The 16,665-nt window shown below is 46.9% G+C and overlaps 1 protein-coding gene and 2 pseudogenes across 1 annotated transcript in view; 1 reads left to right on the forward strand and 2 right to left on the reverse strand.

The window, feature by feature from the left end:
* The first annotated feature begins 479 nt into the window (after positions 1-479).
* The window catches only part of MOGAT2 (monoacylglycerol O-acyltransferase 2), a 41,548-nt gene continuing 25,362 nt past the window's right edge, over positions 480-16,665 (forward strand). The window contains exons 1-2 of the mRNA XM_053385416.1: positions 480-613; positions 13,912-14,090. Of these exons, the coding sequence (XP_053241391.1) occupies positions 520-613; positions 13,912-14,090 (273 nt within the window). The 5' untranslated portion in view covers positions 480-519. The remainder of the gene's footprint in view (positions 614-13,911; positions 14,091-16,665) is intronic.
* LOC128413258 (uncharacterized) lies at positions 3,952-4,022 on the reverse strand (annotated as a pseudogene).
* On the reverse strand, positions 5,107-5,177 carry LOC128413259 (uncharacterized; annotated as a pseudogene).

Here is a 16,665-nt window from a genome sequence, read left to right on the forward strand (position 1 = left end):
GATCTTCTTGCAGTCCATGGGACTCTCAAGAGTCTCCTCCAGCACCAGAATTCAAAAGCATCAATTCTTCAGCAATCAGCCTTCTTTATGGTCCAGCTCTCACTTCTATACATCACTACTGGGAAAAGGAATTTGTTCATTTACCCACCCCCCCAAAAAAAATTAGTCTGGTCCCCACAAGCTCTGAGGGACAGTAGACTGCCCCCCTGCTGAAAAAGTTTGCTGATCCCTGCCCAAGAGGCTCAGTGGTTTAGACCACATGCTGGACTAGACAGGCCTCTACAGGCCTCTCTCTGCTCATTGGCTCGATGGCTTGGCTACCTTTCTTAAATCAAAGTTTCCTAATGCACACAGGAACACTTCATCCGTTCCATGGGACAGGCCTAATCCACTCCCACGTTTATTGCTCCTTGCAAACCACTCCTTTAATTCTGCGTCAGCAGAGACTTTGCTCTTTCGCGTTTCCTTCGCTGGTCCGTGGAGAGTCCTTTGCCATCCAGTTTGAAGCCACGCGCTGCAATGAAGGTCGAATTTGCTCCCCGCTCCATCCCTTTAGAAAGGCGGCTCCAGACGGCTTCCGTCCTCCAGTGGGTCTTCAGTTTCCTGGGTCTAGGTAAAACAAAACTAAATATTTGATTCAAGCAGGTAGCTGTGTTGGTCTGCTGTAGTCGAAATAAATTAAAACAATTCTTTAAGAAGATAGTTAAAAAGACTCTTCTTAAAAACTCCTTTAAAAGAACCAAGTCTTCAAAAAAGTTATATGATCTAAGAAAGTCTTTAAAAGAAGACTTTCCAAAAGAATTTAAAAATTATAATGTAGCACCTTCGAGACCAAGTGAGTAGTTTTATGTATAAGCTTTCGTGTGCATGCACACTTTTTAGACACTGATCTGAGGTATTTGAAGAAGTGTGCAAGCACACGAAAGCTTATACCAAGAACATACTTCGTTGGTCTCTAAGGTGCTACTGGACAATTTTTTAATTTCTGTAGATAACACAGACAGTCTTTACTTGGACTTTGTTATTTTAACCCACATGCAACTGTACTCATTCTACTTTATAGTTTTGTTTCTCATCAGATACCCTCATCTGAAGGTATCTGCATGTACATGCAAGCTTATACCTAAAACTCCTGTACTCAGTTGGTGCTACATTATACCGTATTTTTCGCCCTATAGGGCGCACCGGCCCATACGGTGCACCTAGTTTTTTGGGGGGAAATAAAGAAAAAACATTTATTCCCCCCCCCCCCAGCCACGGGGCTGGGGCGGGGAAAACCCGAACTTCCCCCGACCCCAGTCCCCAGAACAGGCTGCTGCCCCCAAGCCTGCCGGGCCTGGCGGGAACTCCCGCGGGCTCCCAAGGTTTGCGGACATCTGCCCGAAGCCCGGGGTGTGCTCCGCTGTGCTCCCTGGGTTTCGGGCTGCAGGCTGCTGTCCGCAAGCCTTGGGAGCCCGGCGGGAACTCCCGCGGGCTCCCAAGGCTTGCGGATAGCTTCCTGAAGCCTGGAGAGCAAGAGGGGTCGGTGCACACCCACCCCTCTCGCTCTCCAGGCTTCAGCGAAAGCCTGCATTCGCCCCATAGGACGCACACACTTTCCCCCTTCTTTTTTGGAGAGGGAAAAGTGCATCCTATAGGGCGAAAAATACGGTAATTTTAAAATTCTTTTGGAAAGTATTTTTTAAAAGACTTTCTTAGATCATATAACTTTTTGGAAGACTTGATTCTTTTAAGGGAGTTCTTAGCTTTTTAAGAAGAGTCTTTTTAACTATCTTCTTAAAGAATTGTTTTGATTTATTTTTCTACTAAATATTTCTGAGACACTGCCGGCTCGATCCTAACCACATCTACTCAGAAGTCAGTCCTACTTGAATTCAGTGAGTTTTGCCTAGGGAAGTGGGGTTAGGACTGCAGCCGTAGCCGTCTTGCTTGACTAGATCACAACAGCAGGTGGGAACAGGACAGTGATCTTGCTGGAAAGAGTCTCATGAAGTTCTCTAAATGAACTTCTTTTCACCCATAGGAGATGGAGAGGTTCGTATTCCTGACTCGGCGGCAGTGGTTTGCCTGGCAGCCTTTCTGTGCCGCCTTACGCAAACAGCAAGATCTGTAGGTTTCTTACTGGTCTGACTCCTTGAGAAATCCCCCGACACGAAGAGAATTAGTAGGCAGGGCACAGATTCGTATCGCATTTCTAGGTGCTAATCTGTATTTACAGATGCCTCAGGAAGATCAGAGTGGTGCATGCCTGTGGTAGCACTGTTCTTAATATATATTTGTTTACACCTGCCTTTGCTCCTGGCAGGATTAGCACCGGGCTTTGCAGTGCACTAAGGCACCCTAGGCAAAGGTGGTTTTCTTCTCTAACTAGGACAGAGATTTCCAAACTTCTCATGTCAGTGACACACTTTTTTAGACTTTTTTAGGTGGCTTCCAGAATACAGTGGTACCTCTGATTACATACTTAATTCACTCTGGAGGTCCGTTCTTAACCTGAAACTGTTCTTAACCTGAAGCACCACTTTAGCTAATGGGGCCTCCCACTGACGCTGCACCGCCACCATGCGATTTCTGTTCTCATCCTGAAGCAAAGTTCTTAACCCGAGGTACTATTTCTGGGTTAGCGGAGTCTGTAACCTGAAGCGTATGTAACCTGAAGCGTATGTAACCTGAGGTACCACTGTAATAGCAAACCGGAGGTTAAACTTCTTCTTTGGAGATCACTCGTAGTCAAATAAGATTGTCTTCCATAAACACGGTTTTCACAGTGAGTCCACAAGTGACTGTGGAGCCCAATTCTGGATCCACGCGCCCTTCCACAGTGGGGACATAGGTTTCCAGATGGGAGTTGATCACAGTGTGGATTTGCCAAGCATGTCTTCCTCTTAGCGCGTTTCTCCCTTGCGTCCTGAGTTCGAGTGACTTCAAAGGCCATGACACCTTTGGGAAAGGCTGTTCTCCAACTGGAGCACTCGCAGGCAAGTGTTTCCAATTTGTCAGTGTTTATGCTACATTTTTAAAGATTTGCCTTGAGAGAGTCTTTAAACTCTTTTGTTGACCACCAGCATTACGCTTTCCATTTTTAAGTTGGGAATAGAGTAGTTGCTTTGGAAGATGATAATCAGGCATCAGAACAACATGACCAGATCCCTATCTAGCCCCGTGGGTTTCGTGAGGACACACTGACACTAACGTGTTGTGACACAGAGTTTGGAGAGCTCTGAATTAGGAGCCGCCACGCCTGCTTGTTCCTGTCCCCAACCCCAGCTACCTCTTTGTCCTTCCCCACCACTACCCCTTTTCCAAGTACATTTTTTTATTAATTTTTTCAAACATTTCCACAAGGATCTTCATATCATTACATTGTTTGATAAATGGACTTCCCATCCCCGCAGTGTTTTTACTCAAACCTTCCTCACTGCATTATAATATATCTCTTACAAAAGTGTTTCTCTGTTACCGTTATTCTATTGTTTTTCTTCCGCCGCTTTCATCTCGAATCCTGCCCGCGATTTCATTTGACTATAGCGGTATGGTTTTTTAAATCGTCCGCAAAAGGTCTCCATCCTTCTATTAATAAGTTCCCCATTTTGATCTCTCGGTTTTGCTGTCAGCTTTGCCATTTCTGCATAGCCCATTGCTTTCAAAAGCCACACTCCTCCTTCGTTGCAACCTGCTCTCCTTTCCATTTCTGTGCATATAATATTCTGGCTGCTGCTGTCACATACAGAACCCCCTCTCCTTTACACCTTGCCCAACCCCTGATCTGATCGAGCAACCCTCTCTGATGTTCTTCTCTAGCATGGCATTATGACAGAGATGGAGGAGGAGATGATGGAGGAGGAAAGGGCATCTCCTGTGCAGGTTAAAACTAAGTAGGCAGGTGGAAGCAGACTGAGGTTCATAGGGCTGTGTCTTGTGGTCCAAATGGACCGGCATCCCCCGAGTGAGGGCAGGTTTTGTTTACTTAAATCCTACGCTTGATACTACACTTGATCTTAGCCAAAAGGCTGAGAAGTGATAAGATTGTGTAGTATCAAGTGTAGGATTTAAGCAAACGAAACCTGCCCTCACTCGGGGGATGCCGGTCCATTCGGACCACTGAGACACACGCAGTTATCCCCCCACAGCTCGCCCCGCCCCTTTCTGCCTTAGGCCCCTCCCACTCCCACCCCAAGTCCCACCCCTTTTAAAGGAAGGTGATGGTGCTCCACACAGCGGTTTGCTAAACCTCCGTGTTAAGGGCCTCCACCCTCCCTTAAACCTTGCTGCAGTGCTTTAAACGGGTTTGCTATACTACAGGATGCTGAACGAAATGAATTCTTGTTGTTGTTGTTTACACCCCACCCATCTGGCTGGGTTTCCCCAGCCACTCTGGGCAGCTCCCAACAGAATATTATTGATAATAATTATAATAATAAAGCGATAAAACATCAAACATTAAAAACTTCCCTAAACAGGTCTGCCTTAAGATGTCTTCTAAAAGTCAGATAGTTGTTTATTTCCTTGACATCTGATGGGAGGGTGTTCCACAGGGAGGGCGCCACTACCGAGAAGGCCCTCTGCTGGTTCCCTGTAACCTCACAGTGAGGGAACTGCCAGAAGGCCCTCGGCACTGGACCTCAGTGTCCAGGCTGGACGATGGGGATGGAGACGCTCCTTCAGGTCTACTGGGCTGAGGCCATTTAGGGCTTTCAAGGTCAGCACCAACAGTTTGAATTGTGCTCAGAAACGTACTGGGAGCCAATGTAGGTCTTTCAGTACTGGTGTTATATGGTCTCAGCGGCCGCTCCCAGTCTAGCTGCCACATTCTGGATTAGTTGCAGTTTCCGGGTCACCTTCAAAGGTTGCCCCACGTCGAGCGCATTGCAATAGTCCAAATGGGAGATAACCAGAGCATGCACCACTCTGGCGAGACAGTCTGATCGAGCAACCATCTCTGATGTTCTTCTCTAGCATGGCATTATGACAGAGATGGAGGAGGAGATGATGGAGGAGGAAAGGGCATCTCCTGTGCAGGTTAAAACTAAGTAGGCAGGTGGAAGCAGACTGAGGTTCATAGGGCTGTGTCTTGTGATCCAAATGGACCGGCATCCCCCGAGTGAGGGCAGGTTTTGTTTACTTAAATCCTACGCTTGATACTACACTTGATCTTAGCCAAAAGGCTGAGAAGTGATAAGATCATGTAGTATCAAGTGTAGGATTTAAGCAAACGAAACCTGCCCTCACTCAGGGGATGCCGATCCATTCGGACCACTGAGACACACGCAGTCTGTAGTCCGCTGGCAGTAGGAGTACAATATGGGCATGTCTTTAAGTTAACGCCTTACATTAAAAACCTGACAGTACCAAATTATCAAAGGTTATTCACCAAAGTGAGACTAAATGTCTTCCCCTCTGCAGTGCTGGATGGCAGGTTGAGTTCCCTACCAGGACAGACTTTGCTCGCGTGCTTAAGACATCGATTCTATAAAACATATTTTGCTGCGCTGTGTGAAATATGAGCAAGCCAGGGCTGAACGGATACTACCCTTGCTGGTACCTTTCCCGGGAAAATCAGAGGCTCACTATGTCAGGTTCCTATTGGAAGACCTGACAAACGCTAGAACATTAGCAGGGGCAAAGTTTTTATCGGTGGTTGCAGGAACCAATGATCCCTATATTCTGAACAACATGCTTGTTTAACCTGGAGGTAGGCTGTCTGAATTGTGCATTGCTTTGTAACGATTTGTTGGGTTTCTGGACCATAATAAAGATTGATTGAATAAATCCTACACACTGCGTACCTGCTAAAGGTGAACTCCGCCCCGCCTGAAAAATGACAGTCCTATGTGACAGTCCTATGGAAGTGAGAGCTGGACCATCAAGAAGGCTGATCGCCGAAGAATTAATGCTTTTGAATTCTGGTGCTGGAGGAGACTCTTGAGAGTCCCATGGACTGCAAGAAGATCAAACCACTCCATTCTGAAGGAAATCAGCCCTGAGTGCTCACTGGAAGGACAGATCCTGAAGCTGAGGCTCCCAGACTTTGGCCACCTCATGAGAAGAGAAGACTCCCTGGAAAAGACCCTGATGTTGGGAAAGATGGAGGGCACAAGGAGAAGGGGATGACAGAAGACGAGATGGTTGGACAGTGTTCTCGAAGCTACCAGCATGAGTTTGACCAAACTGCGGGAGGCAGTGGAAGACAGGAGTGCCTGGCGTGCTCTGGTCCAGGGGGTCACGAAGAGTTGGACACGGCTAAATGACTAAACAACAAAGAACATGTGGCCAGCAGACCACGTTTTGACTGTGAGCTCAGACAGTTGGAAGTTAAGAATCTGATGCCTCATTGTAGAGGAAGATCATTTGTTGTGGTGCAATAGAGCAATGTTTCATGCTGGCCGATATTGAGTGGCGGCGAGAGGAGATGCTTGCAGTTTCCAAGGCGACAAGTTAGGGAGAGGAAAGTAGTGGCTTAGGAAGTTTGTAGGAGTACAGAGTGTTTTCCAGAGGAAACGGAATAAGGCAGCAGGGGAGAAAACAAACCGAACAATGGATAGTTTCAGGTGGATCTAGGCCAGCGATGTGATCCCAAGCATGGCTGTGCTGGGGTCCCAATGATGGCATTCCCCCTCCCATGCAATATTCCACCCAAGAATGTGATAACAGTTCATGTCTAGGGATGCAGAACCAGTAGTGGACCAGATCATTCCTTCTCTTCCCTTTGCAGGCCCTGATCTGGCCACAGTGATCCATGCGACGGTCACCTCCAGGCTTGATTATTGTAACTCGCTCTATGCGGGGCTGCCCTTGAAACTGACCCAGAAACTCCAGCGGGTGCAGAATGCCGCGGCGAGGCTCCTTACAGGGTCCCTGCCATGGGAGCATATTCACCCAGTGCTCTGCCAACTGCACTGGCTCCTGGTGGAGTCCAGGGTCAGGTTTAAGGGGCTGGTTTTGACCTTTAAAGCCCTATGCGGCCTAGGACCCATGTACCTACGGGACCGCCTCTCCTGGTATGCCCCGCGGAGGACCTTAAGGTCCACAAATGACAATTGGGAGGTCCCAAGTCGCAAGGTGGTTAGGTTGGTCTCAACTAGGGCCAGGGCTTTTTCAGTACTGGCCCGACGTGGTGGAACGCTCTGTCACAAGAGACTAGGGCCCTGCGGGACTTGACATCTTCCGCAGGGCCTGCAAGACAGAGCTGTTCCACCTGGCCTTTGGTTTGGACTCAGTCTGACCCTTATGTTTCCCTCCCCTTAATGATTTTTCACTTTTAAAATGAGGCTGCATTTTAAATTACAGTTTAACCTGTATTTTAAATTGTTTTTTTTTTCTTTTTCTTTTTTCTTTTTTTTTTTACTGAAATATAAAATGTATTATTATTATTATTATTATTATTATTATTATTATTATTATTATCCCACCCCCTGTCCATCCCTGGAGGGCACAATGACACCTGGCAACACATTTTTTGCCTGCGCAATTGGCTGACCATAGGAGCTTGCAAACCCCATTCAGCCCAGCTGCGCCTTTACCTGCCCCAAACAGCTTGGGGTCAGGATGATTAGAAGATTGTCTCACCCCTTATATGCCCAAACCAAGCGCTCTGCAGGTGAGGACCTCCTGCGGATGCCAGCTTATCAGGAGGTCCGTTCCACACAATGTAGGAATCAGGCTTTTAGTGTGGTGGCCTGCCCTTTGGAACTCCCCTCCCCTTGAATATTAGACAGGTGCCATCTAGGTAAAAGGTAAAGGACCCCTGGATGGTTAAGTCCAGTCAAAGGCAACTATGGGGTTGCGGCACTCATCTCGCTTTCAGGCCGAGGGAGCTGGTGTTTGTCCACAGACAGCTTTCTGGGTCATGTGGCCAGTGTGACTAAACCACTTCTGGCGCAACGGAACACAGTGATGGAAACCAGAGTGTACGGAAACACTGTTTAACCTTCCTGCCGCAGCGGTACCTGTTTATCTACTTGCACTGGCGTGCTTTCAAACTGCTAGGTTGGCAGAAGCTAGGACAGAGCAATGGGAGCTCACTCCGTTGTGTGGATTCGAACCATCGACCTTCCGATTGGCAAGCCCAAGAGGCTCAGTGGTTTAGACACCAGCGCCACCCGCGTCCCTCAGGCGCCATCTCTAACCATCGTGGCTGGCCACCATTGCTAGCTCTCTCCTCCATGAATTTCACCCGTCTGGACCGTGTCCTCAAAATCTGGAAATGATTCTTGCTTGCCTGGATAGAGAGAGGGTTTGACAAATGTCTCTGCAGTCTAGCCTATTCTACACAAGTAAAATAATAATACAGTTGTACCTTGGAAGTTGAACGGAATCCGTTTCGGAAGTCCGTTCAACTTCCAAAACGTTCGGGAACCCAGGTGCAGCCTCTGATTGGCTGCAGGATGCTCCTGCAAGCCAATCAGAAGCTGCGGAAGCCTCATCAGACATTTGACTTCCAAAAGAACGTTCGAGAACTGGGACACTCACTTCCGGGTTTCCATCGTTTGGGAGCCAATTTGTTCAGGAGCCAAGGCATTTGAGATCCAAGATTGTTGTTGTTTAGTCGTTCAGTCGTGTTCGACTCTTTGTGACCCCCTGGACCAGAGCACGCCAGGCACTCCTGTCTTCCACTGCCTCCCACAGTTTGGTCAGACTCATGCTGGTAGCTTCGAGAACACTGTCCAACCATCTCGTCCTCTGTCGTCCCCTTCTCCTTGTGCCCTCCATCTTTCCCAACATCAGGGTCTTTTCCAGGGAGTCTTCTCTTCTCATGAGGTGGCCAAAGTATTGGAGCCTCAGCTTCAGGATCTGTCCTTCCAGTGAGCAATCTCTTCTCTTCTCATGAGGTGGCCAAAGTCTTGGAGCCTCAGCTTCAGGATCTGTCCTTCCAGTGAGCACTCAGGGCTGATTTCCTTCAGAATGGAGAGGTTTGATCTTCTTGCAGTCCATGGGACTCTCAAGAGTCTCCTCCAGCACCATAATTCAAAAGCATCCATTCTTCGGCGATCAGCCTTCCTTATGGTCCAGCTCTCACTTCCACACATCACTGCCAAAGAATGCTCCAGCTACCGCACAACTGCACTCATTTCACACGCTAGCAAGGTGATGCTTAAAATTCTACAAGGCAGGCTTAAGCCGTATGTAGACAGAGAATTCCCAGAAGTGCAAGCTGGATTTCGAAGGGGCAGAGGAACCAGAGACCAAATTGCAAACATGCGCTGGATTATGGAGATCCAAGCTATGACTGTAATAATAAAATTACATTTGAGGCACCGCCCTCCAATGGCATATGGCTCTTGGGATGTCGTTCGGAATGTGGACCTCCAAAAATGTTCCCCAGCCCTGTGTTAAATGGAAGGGAGTGTGGCATGTGTGTATCTGAATGTGGCCTTGTTCCCTTGGGACATCCTCTTTGTCCGCCTGCTTTGGGGAAATTGATCTGTTTGTCTGGATGCTGCAGCCTCTATATCTCTCTCTCTCTTTCTCTCCACGGCACGGCTGATGCCAGCCGTCCTGCCCGTTAGCAGATGGGCTCAGTGGCAGCCGCTCAGCTCTGCCGCTCTCAGCCGTTGCTGTGGTTACACGAGGGAAGCGCAGGAGGCCTCACCGTGTGAGGCAAGCATGGGATGCCCTTCGCTGGCACAAAAACCAGCGGCCGCTACCCTCAGCCTCTCCTGTGTGGTCCCTTTCGAAGGAGGACAGCGATTCCAAAACAGCATGTTCGCGAAAGGGACTGCCGTTAGTGCAAAACGAAATGGAAAACGGACGATGCGTGTCCCTTTTGTTGGAAGGACAAAGGAAGCATTTTGTTTTTATTCATTCAGTTTCATCCAGGGAGCACTAGGTGGTTTATAACATGAAAACACCAAAATACGCACCTTAATTGCAAACAAAAACAATATCCCCCGTGGTTTAGAAAGGCCATGGATTAATTTTTGTCGCCTTCGCACCCTGTTTTCCATAACATTGTTGTTTCTCCCCTTCTCCTGCACCCTGTTTTCTATCCAATCATAACCACAATATTATAATCTGATTGCTTCTGTTGCTCATAAGCTCAAATCCTGTTTGTGAGGTCATTGCACTATAGCAGGCTTCCTCAAACTCTGCCCTCCAGATGTTTTCAGCCTACAACTCCCATGATCCCTAGCTAGCAAGACCAGTAGTCAGGGATGATGGGAATTGTGGTCTCAAAACATCTGGAGGGCTGAGTTTGAGGAAGCCTGCACTAGAGTATTTCTTTAAGTATACCTGAAGAAGTGTTATACCTGAAGGAGCGTCTCCACCCCCATCGTTCTGCCCAGACGCTGAGGTCCAGCGCTGAGGGCCTTCCGGCCGTTCCCTCATTGCGAGAAGCAAAGCTACAGGGAACCAGGCAGAGGGCCTTCTCGGTAGTGGCGCCCGCCCTGTGGAACGCCCTCCCATCAGATGTCAAAGCGATAAGCAACTACCTGACATTCAGAAGACATCTGAAGGCAGCCCTGTTCAGGGAAGTTTTAAATGTGTGACATTTTAGTTTATTTTTGGTCTTTGTTGGAAGCCGCCCAGAGTGGCTGGGGAAACTCAGCCAGATGGGTGGGGTATAAATAATAAATTATTTTTATTATTATTATTTAAGTAGTCTGAAAAGACCTCCAGATGTTTTGGACCAAAGTTACCATCAGCCCCAGCCAGCTCAAGGAATCTGGAGGAGACCAAAGGTCTGAGGAGTGGAGAACAAGAACGGGAGAGTGGTTTCACTCATGTCTTCTTCACTTGATCTGATCCAGCAGAGAGCTCTCCTCGCGTACTTAGAGGGGGCTCTGCCCTCAAAACGTCCGGGAAACAGCGGGTCAAGTTAGGGCCGAGTTTTGCAAGCTGGAAAGCAGGGCTGCTTCTTGCCCCACAAAGGAAATCTCACCCCCCATCTTGCCTAACGATTCTCACATGCATCAGAAGGGCTGGCAAGAATCAATGGATCTCGATTAATCATCAGTCAGCCGGGCTGAGGGCAAGGACATGGTATCTCTTACTGACTTGTACTTTGGGCTCCGAACAATCATAAAACAAGGCAGCTTACAGAAAGCGGCATTTTGCAACAGACTGATCTTTAAAAAAATAAAAGTAAATAAATTGTCCTGCAGCTGGTCAGCTCCTGTGTCATGAACACAACAGGCAGCAAATTCATAGAATCAAAAATTGTAGAGTTGGAAGGGACCCGAGGGTCATCTAGTCCAACCCCATGCAATGCAGGAATCTCAGCTAAAATTCAAAAGGTAATGCTCACCCCAGCATTAAGTAGGGATGGCTGAAGTGTGTCAACATCAGTCACCCATTTCTCCTGTCTTAAATTGAGTTTTCCACATTTATGCAGCAGTTTGTGATTTCATTCTTTAAAGAAAAAACTCCAGGAAAATGTGCCAGCATTTCGGTGCATGTATTTTGTAGGCAGTTTTGTCTATGTACACACTTTTGCAGGAGTTTTCCCCAATATATTGCAGGATCTGGGAGAGAGTCGACAGGAGGAGCCATAGTTGTATATCATAATTTTTACGTTACGAGCCAACATGAGATCTAGGGCTAGAGGACAGTGCACTAATTTAACAAATCATCAGCACCAACATCATCTCAACAACAGAATCAGGAGATTTGAAAGGAAGTACCCAGGTTTTGCAAGGTGGCAAAGCTCCTTCCCTCAGGATGTTGCAGATTGTTTGCAGGAGCTCAGACAACTTTATTTCTTTTCTTCTTCTTTTTTCTCTTCTTTTCTTTTTGGTGGTTCAGGTATCATATATTTTAACTGCTGTTCCAGTACAATTAAGTTCTCAGAACAAATTAATACAACAGCATAGGTTTTCATGTTTCCTTTTCACAGATCAGCAATCTTATCTTATCACAGTTGGATAGTTCTACTTTTGTTGTTGTTGCTTAGTCGTTTGGTCGTGTCCGACTCTTCGTGACCCCATGAACCGGAGCACGCCAGGCACTCCTGTCTTCCACTGCCTCCCGCAGTTTGGTCAAACTCATGCTGGTAGCTTCGAGAACACTGTCCCACCGTCTCGTCCTCTGTCGTCCCCTTCTCCTTGCGCCCTCCATCTTTCCCAACATCAGGGTCTTTTCCAGGGAGTCTTCTCTTCTCATGAGGTGGCCAAAGTCTTGGAGCCTCAGCTTCAGGATCCGTCCTTCCAGTGAGCACTCAGGGCTGATTTCCTTCAGAATGGATGCGTTTGATCTTCTTGCAGTCCATGGGACTCTCCAGAGTCTCCTCCAGCACCAGAATTCTAAAGCATCAATTCTTCGGCGATCAGCCTTCTTTATGGTCCAGCTCTCACTTCCATACATCACTACTGGGAAAACCATAGCTTTAAACTAGACGGACCTTTGTCGGCAAGGTGATGTCTCTGCTTTTTAAGTTCTACATAAAAGGTAAAAGATAAAGGTACCCCTGCCCATACGGGCCAGTCTTGACAGACTCTGGGGTTGTGCGCTCATCTCACTCTAGAGGCCGGGAGCCGGCGCCGTCTGCAGACACTTCCGGGTCACGTGGCCAGTGTGATATCGCTGCTCTGGCAAGCCTGCACCAGCGCAGCACACGGAACGCCGTTTACCTTCCCGCTATAAAGCGGTACCTATTTATCTACTTGCACTTTAAGGGTGCTTTCGAACTGCTAGGTGGGCAGGAGCTGGGACCGAAAGATGGGAGCTCACCCCGCCGCGGGGATTCGAACTGCCGACCATACGATCGGCAAGTCCTAGGTGCTGAAGTTTTACCCACAGCGCCACCTGCGTCCCAAGTTCTACATACCTTCATACAAATTCAAACAGATTTGCTTTGGAGGCTGCAATGCAGGAAATATTAGAGTATAACAAGAATTTACTTCCAAGCCATAGAACAAATCTGCAACAAGCATTGCACCTTGCAAGTTATCAGTTACAACAAAAACAGCTACAACAACAACATCAAGCCAATACGCTTGTTGAAAAGATCAGAAATATACCATTATTTTCCCCCCAACCACCTGGGGCAGCTAGGTTCCAGGACTATACTATGCCTGTTCAAAAATCAGGATGGGAAACAAACCAGTTACCACAAAAAGATGACTTTATTTCTTGGCCAATGACCATCTGCATTTGCCAACTGGGAAAGAGAACCAAACTTCCCTGTTCAAAGCTAGTTCCTTTGCTTGCGAGGAGTTTCCCACTTTGACTCCCCATGTTTTTGGTGTTGGTGCTGACCTTAAAAGCCCTAAATGGCCTCAGACCAGTATACCTGAAGGAGCGTCTCCACCCCCATCGTTCAGCCCGGACACTGAGGTCCAGCTCCGAGGGCCTTCTGGTGGTTCCCTCTCTGCAAGAAGCAAAGTTACAGGGAACCAGGCAGAGGGCCTTCTCGGTGGTGGCGCCCACCCTGTGGAATGCCCTCCCATCAGATGTCAAGGAAATAAGCAACTACAGTGGTACCTCAGGTTACATACGCTTCAGGTTACAGCCTCCGCTAACCCAGAAATAGTGCTTCAGGTTAAGAACTTTGCTTCAGGATAAGAACAGAAATCGTGCTCTGGCGGCGCAGTGGCAGCAGGAGGCCCCATTAGCTAAAGTGGTGCTTCAGGTTAAGAACAGTTTCAGGTTAAGTACTGACCTCCGGAACGAATTAAGTACTTAACCTGAGGTACCACTGTATCTAACTTTTAGAAGACATCTGAAGGCAACCCTGTTTAGGGAAGTTTTTAATGTTTGATTGTGTTTTTAATATTGTTGGGAGCCACCCGGAGTGGCTGGGTAAACCCAGCCACATGGGCGGGGTATAAATAAATTATTATTATTATTAGGATGTATGGAAAATCCCTGCTGAATATAACTACCCTTATCTTCCCGGGGTAAACGCCCTCCTGCCTGGGCCCTGTTCTGAGGACACCCTTTCCTCCTCCTGACCAACGTGCTTTCCTTTCGTAGCGCAATGTTGCATCGCGATCTTCGTCGGCCTCCTCTTCACCCGCTTCTGGCTGATCAGTGCTCTGTACGCAGCCTGGTGGGTCTGCGATTGGAACACGCCAACCAAAGGCGGGAGGAGAATCCACTTTCTGCGGAACGGGGCAGCCTGGAGATACATGAAGGACTATTTCCCTGTCACGGTAAGTGTGGAAGATTTTGTGGAGGGTGTTTAAAATAACCTTTGTAAAGAAACCAGAAGCTTTCCTTTTGGGAATTACAGTCATACCTTGGGTTACAGACGCTTCAGGTTGCGTTTTTCAGGTTACGGGCGCTCCGAGGGGGAGATCTCTTTGCCCCTCCTCCTTTCCCACAGCCCTCAGTCCTTAGAAAAATTGCAGAGGGTGAAATGGCTCAATCTCTTTCCACTGTTGTTGTTGTTGTTTAGTCGTTTAGTCGTGTCCAACTCTTCATGACCCCATGGATCAGAGCGCTCCAGGCACTCTTGTCTTTCAAATACAGAAAGGTAGCCGTGTTGGTCTGCCATAGTCAAAACAAAAAATTTTTTTCCTTCCAGTAACACCTTAAAAACCAACTAAGTTAGTTCTTGGTATGAGCTTTCGTGTGCATGCACACTTCTTCAGATACCTGGACTTCCATTTCATGCGGCTCAATGTGGTGCCTTCCATAGTTCCAGTTACAGAAAGGTAGCCGTGTTGGTCTGCCATAGTCAAAACAAAAAAAATTTTTGTGCATGCACACGAAAGCTCATACCAAGAACTAACTTAGTTGGTCTTTAAGGTGCTACTGGAAGGAAAAAAAAATTTTGTTTTGTCTTTCAAATGTTAACGGAAAAATCCGAGGGCTCCCTTGGACAAAAACAAAGACACCAACCAGGATAACTTGGAGCAAAACAGCAGCCTGTAGGCTTGGCCTTTATTGAACTGTTGCAACAGCATGCTCCCCTCACTTGCAGGAGAGAGGAGGACACAGAAAAATAGTGTGCAAGGCCTTATAAAGACTTTTGAAAACTCCACCCTGTAGACCAAGACCACCTCCAGAAACATCTTACATACATCACAGAAGGGAGGGGGTGAGGGAGGAGTTGTGGTGGTAACCTGAGTGTCCTGTCACCTGGCTGGTTCCCCTTTCCCCTTCCCCATGAGTACTTTCCAGGTGACAGAGGGGAGTTTGCAGTTTCCTGCTCCCAGAGGGAAGAGCTGATTATTGTCCTTTGTTCCAGTCTGTGCTGAATCCACTCCCATATGCAAGTTCTTTGTGATCTTGATGGTCTTCTGTCTGGGACCATCAGGGTTGGCATAGCAACTGGGCAGGGCTCCTGTGGATGTGCCGGTATGCTCAAGGGATTATGGCTGTCCTGTATCAAACCTTCCCCGTTTTGTAGTCCTTCCTTCATGGAGTAAAATAAAAGTGGAACAGTGCAAATCCGATGTATGGTTGATTTTCTATGAATTTATAGAGAAAGCGTAGCGTATGTAGTGTGTGAGTATGAGTGTGTGTGAAGTTTGTACAAACTGAATGATTGGGGGGGTTTCCTGCTACAAAATGTACATATATGAGATAAACTGCACATTCAACGAAAAATGTATTTCATAGGATTGGAGGGGACCACGAGGGTCATCTAGTCCAACCCCCTGCAATGCAGGAATCTTTTGTCCAACGTGGGTCACGTGGAATCTCTCTCTCTTTTTTTTAATGATATTTATTGAGGTTTTACAGACAGAAAAAAGTTACAGAATAAAAAAATAAAAAATAAAAATAAACAAAGGTACAAAAATACAAAGGAAAAATACAAAATACATGAAAAATAAAAAACAATTAAAAACAGATCAATCTTTTCATGTCTTATATTTCATTCACTTGTTTCCTGACCTCCTCACACCTCCCTTTTTTGTATTCCAGTTCACATGGTTAATTCAGCAAATCCTTTCCCTCTTTGTTTTTATCTTAATTCTATATCTTAACATATTATAACTTCGTATTTTCATCTGATAATCAATCCATTTTTACATATTCTTTTTAACCTTGTTGCTAAAGCCGTTTCATTTCAATCCAACATCATTTTAACATTCATTAATTTTACAATGTATCTGCAAATAGTCTTTAAATTTCTTCCAATCTTCTTCCACCAACTCTTCTCCCTGGTCTCGGATTCTGCCAGACATTTCCGCCAGTTCCATATAGTCTATCACTTTCATCTGCCATTCTTCCAAGGTGGGTAGATCTTGTGTCTTCCAATACTTCGCGATGAGTCTTCTTGCTGTTGTTGTGGCATACATAAAAAAGGTTCTGTCCTTCTTTGGCACCACTTGGCCGACCATGCCCAGGAGAAAGGCCTCTGGTTTCTTCAGGAAGGTATATTTAAATACCTTTTTCAATTCATTATAGATCATCTCCCAGAAAGCCTTAATCCTTGGGCACGTCCACCAAAGGTGAAAGAATGTACCTTCATTTTCTTTACATTTCCAACACTTATTATCGGGCAAATGATATACTTTTGCAAGCTTGACTGGTGTCATGTACCACCTGTATATCATTTTCATAATATTCTCTCTTAAGGCATTACATGCCGTAAATTTCATACCTGTCTCACGCTCTTCCAAGTGAGCTATTGCAACTGGTCTGGCCCTCCATGATTGTTGGAGAGGCTGTTATTCCCAGGCTGATGTTGGACTGCAACTCTCACCATCCCTGACCATTGGGCATGCTGGCTGGGGGCGGGGCTGGAATCCAACATCTGGAAAATGACATCTCCCC

The sequence above is a fragment of the Podarcis raffonei genome, chromosome 4, assembly GCF_027172205.1.
Source record: "Podarcis raffonei isolate rPodRaf1 chromosome 4, rPodRaf1.pri, whole genome shotgun sequence".
Taxonomy (NCBI): domain Eukaryota; kingdom Metazoa; phylum Chordata; class Lepidosauria; order Squamata; family Lacertidae; genus Podarcis; species Podarcis raffonei.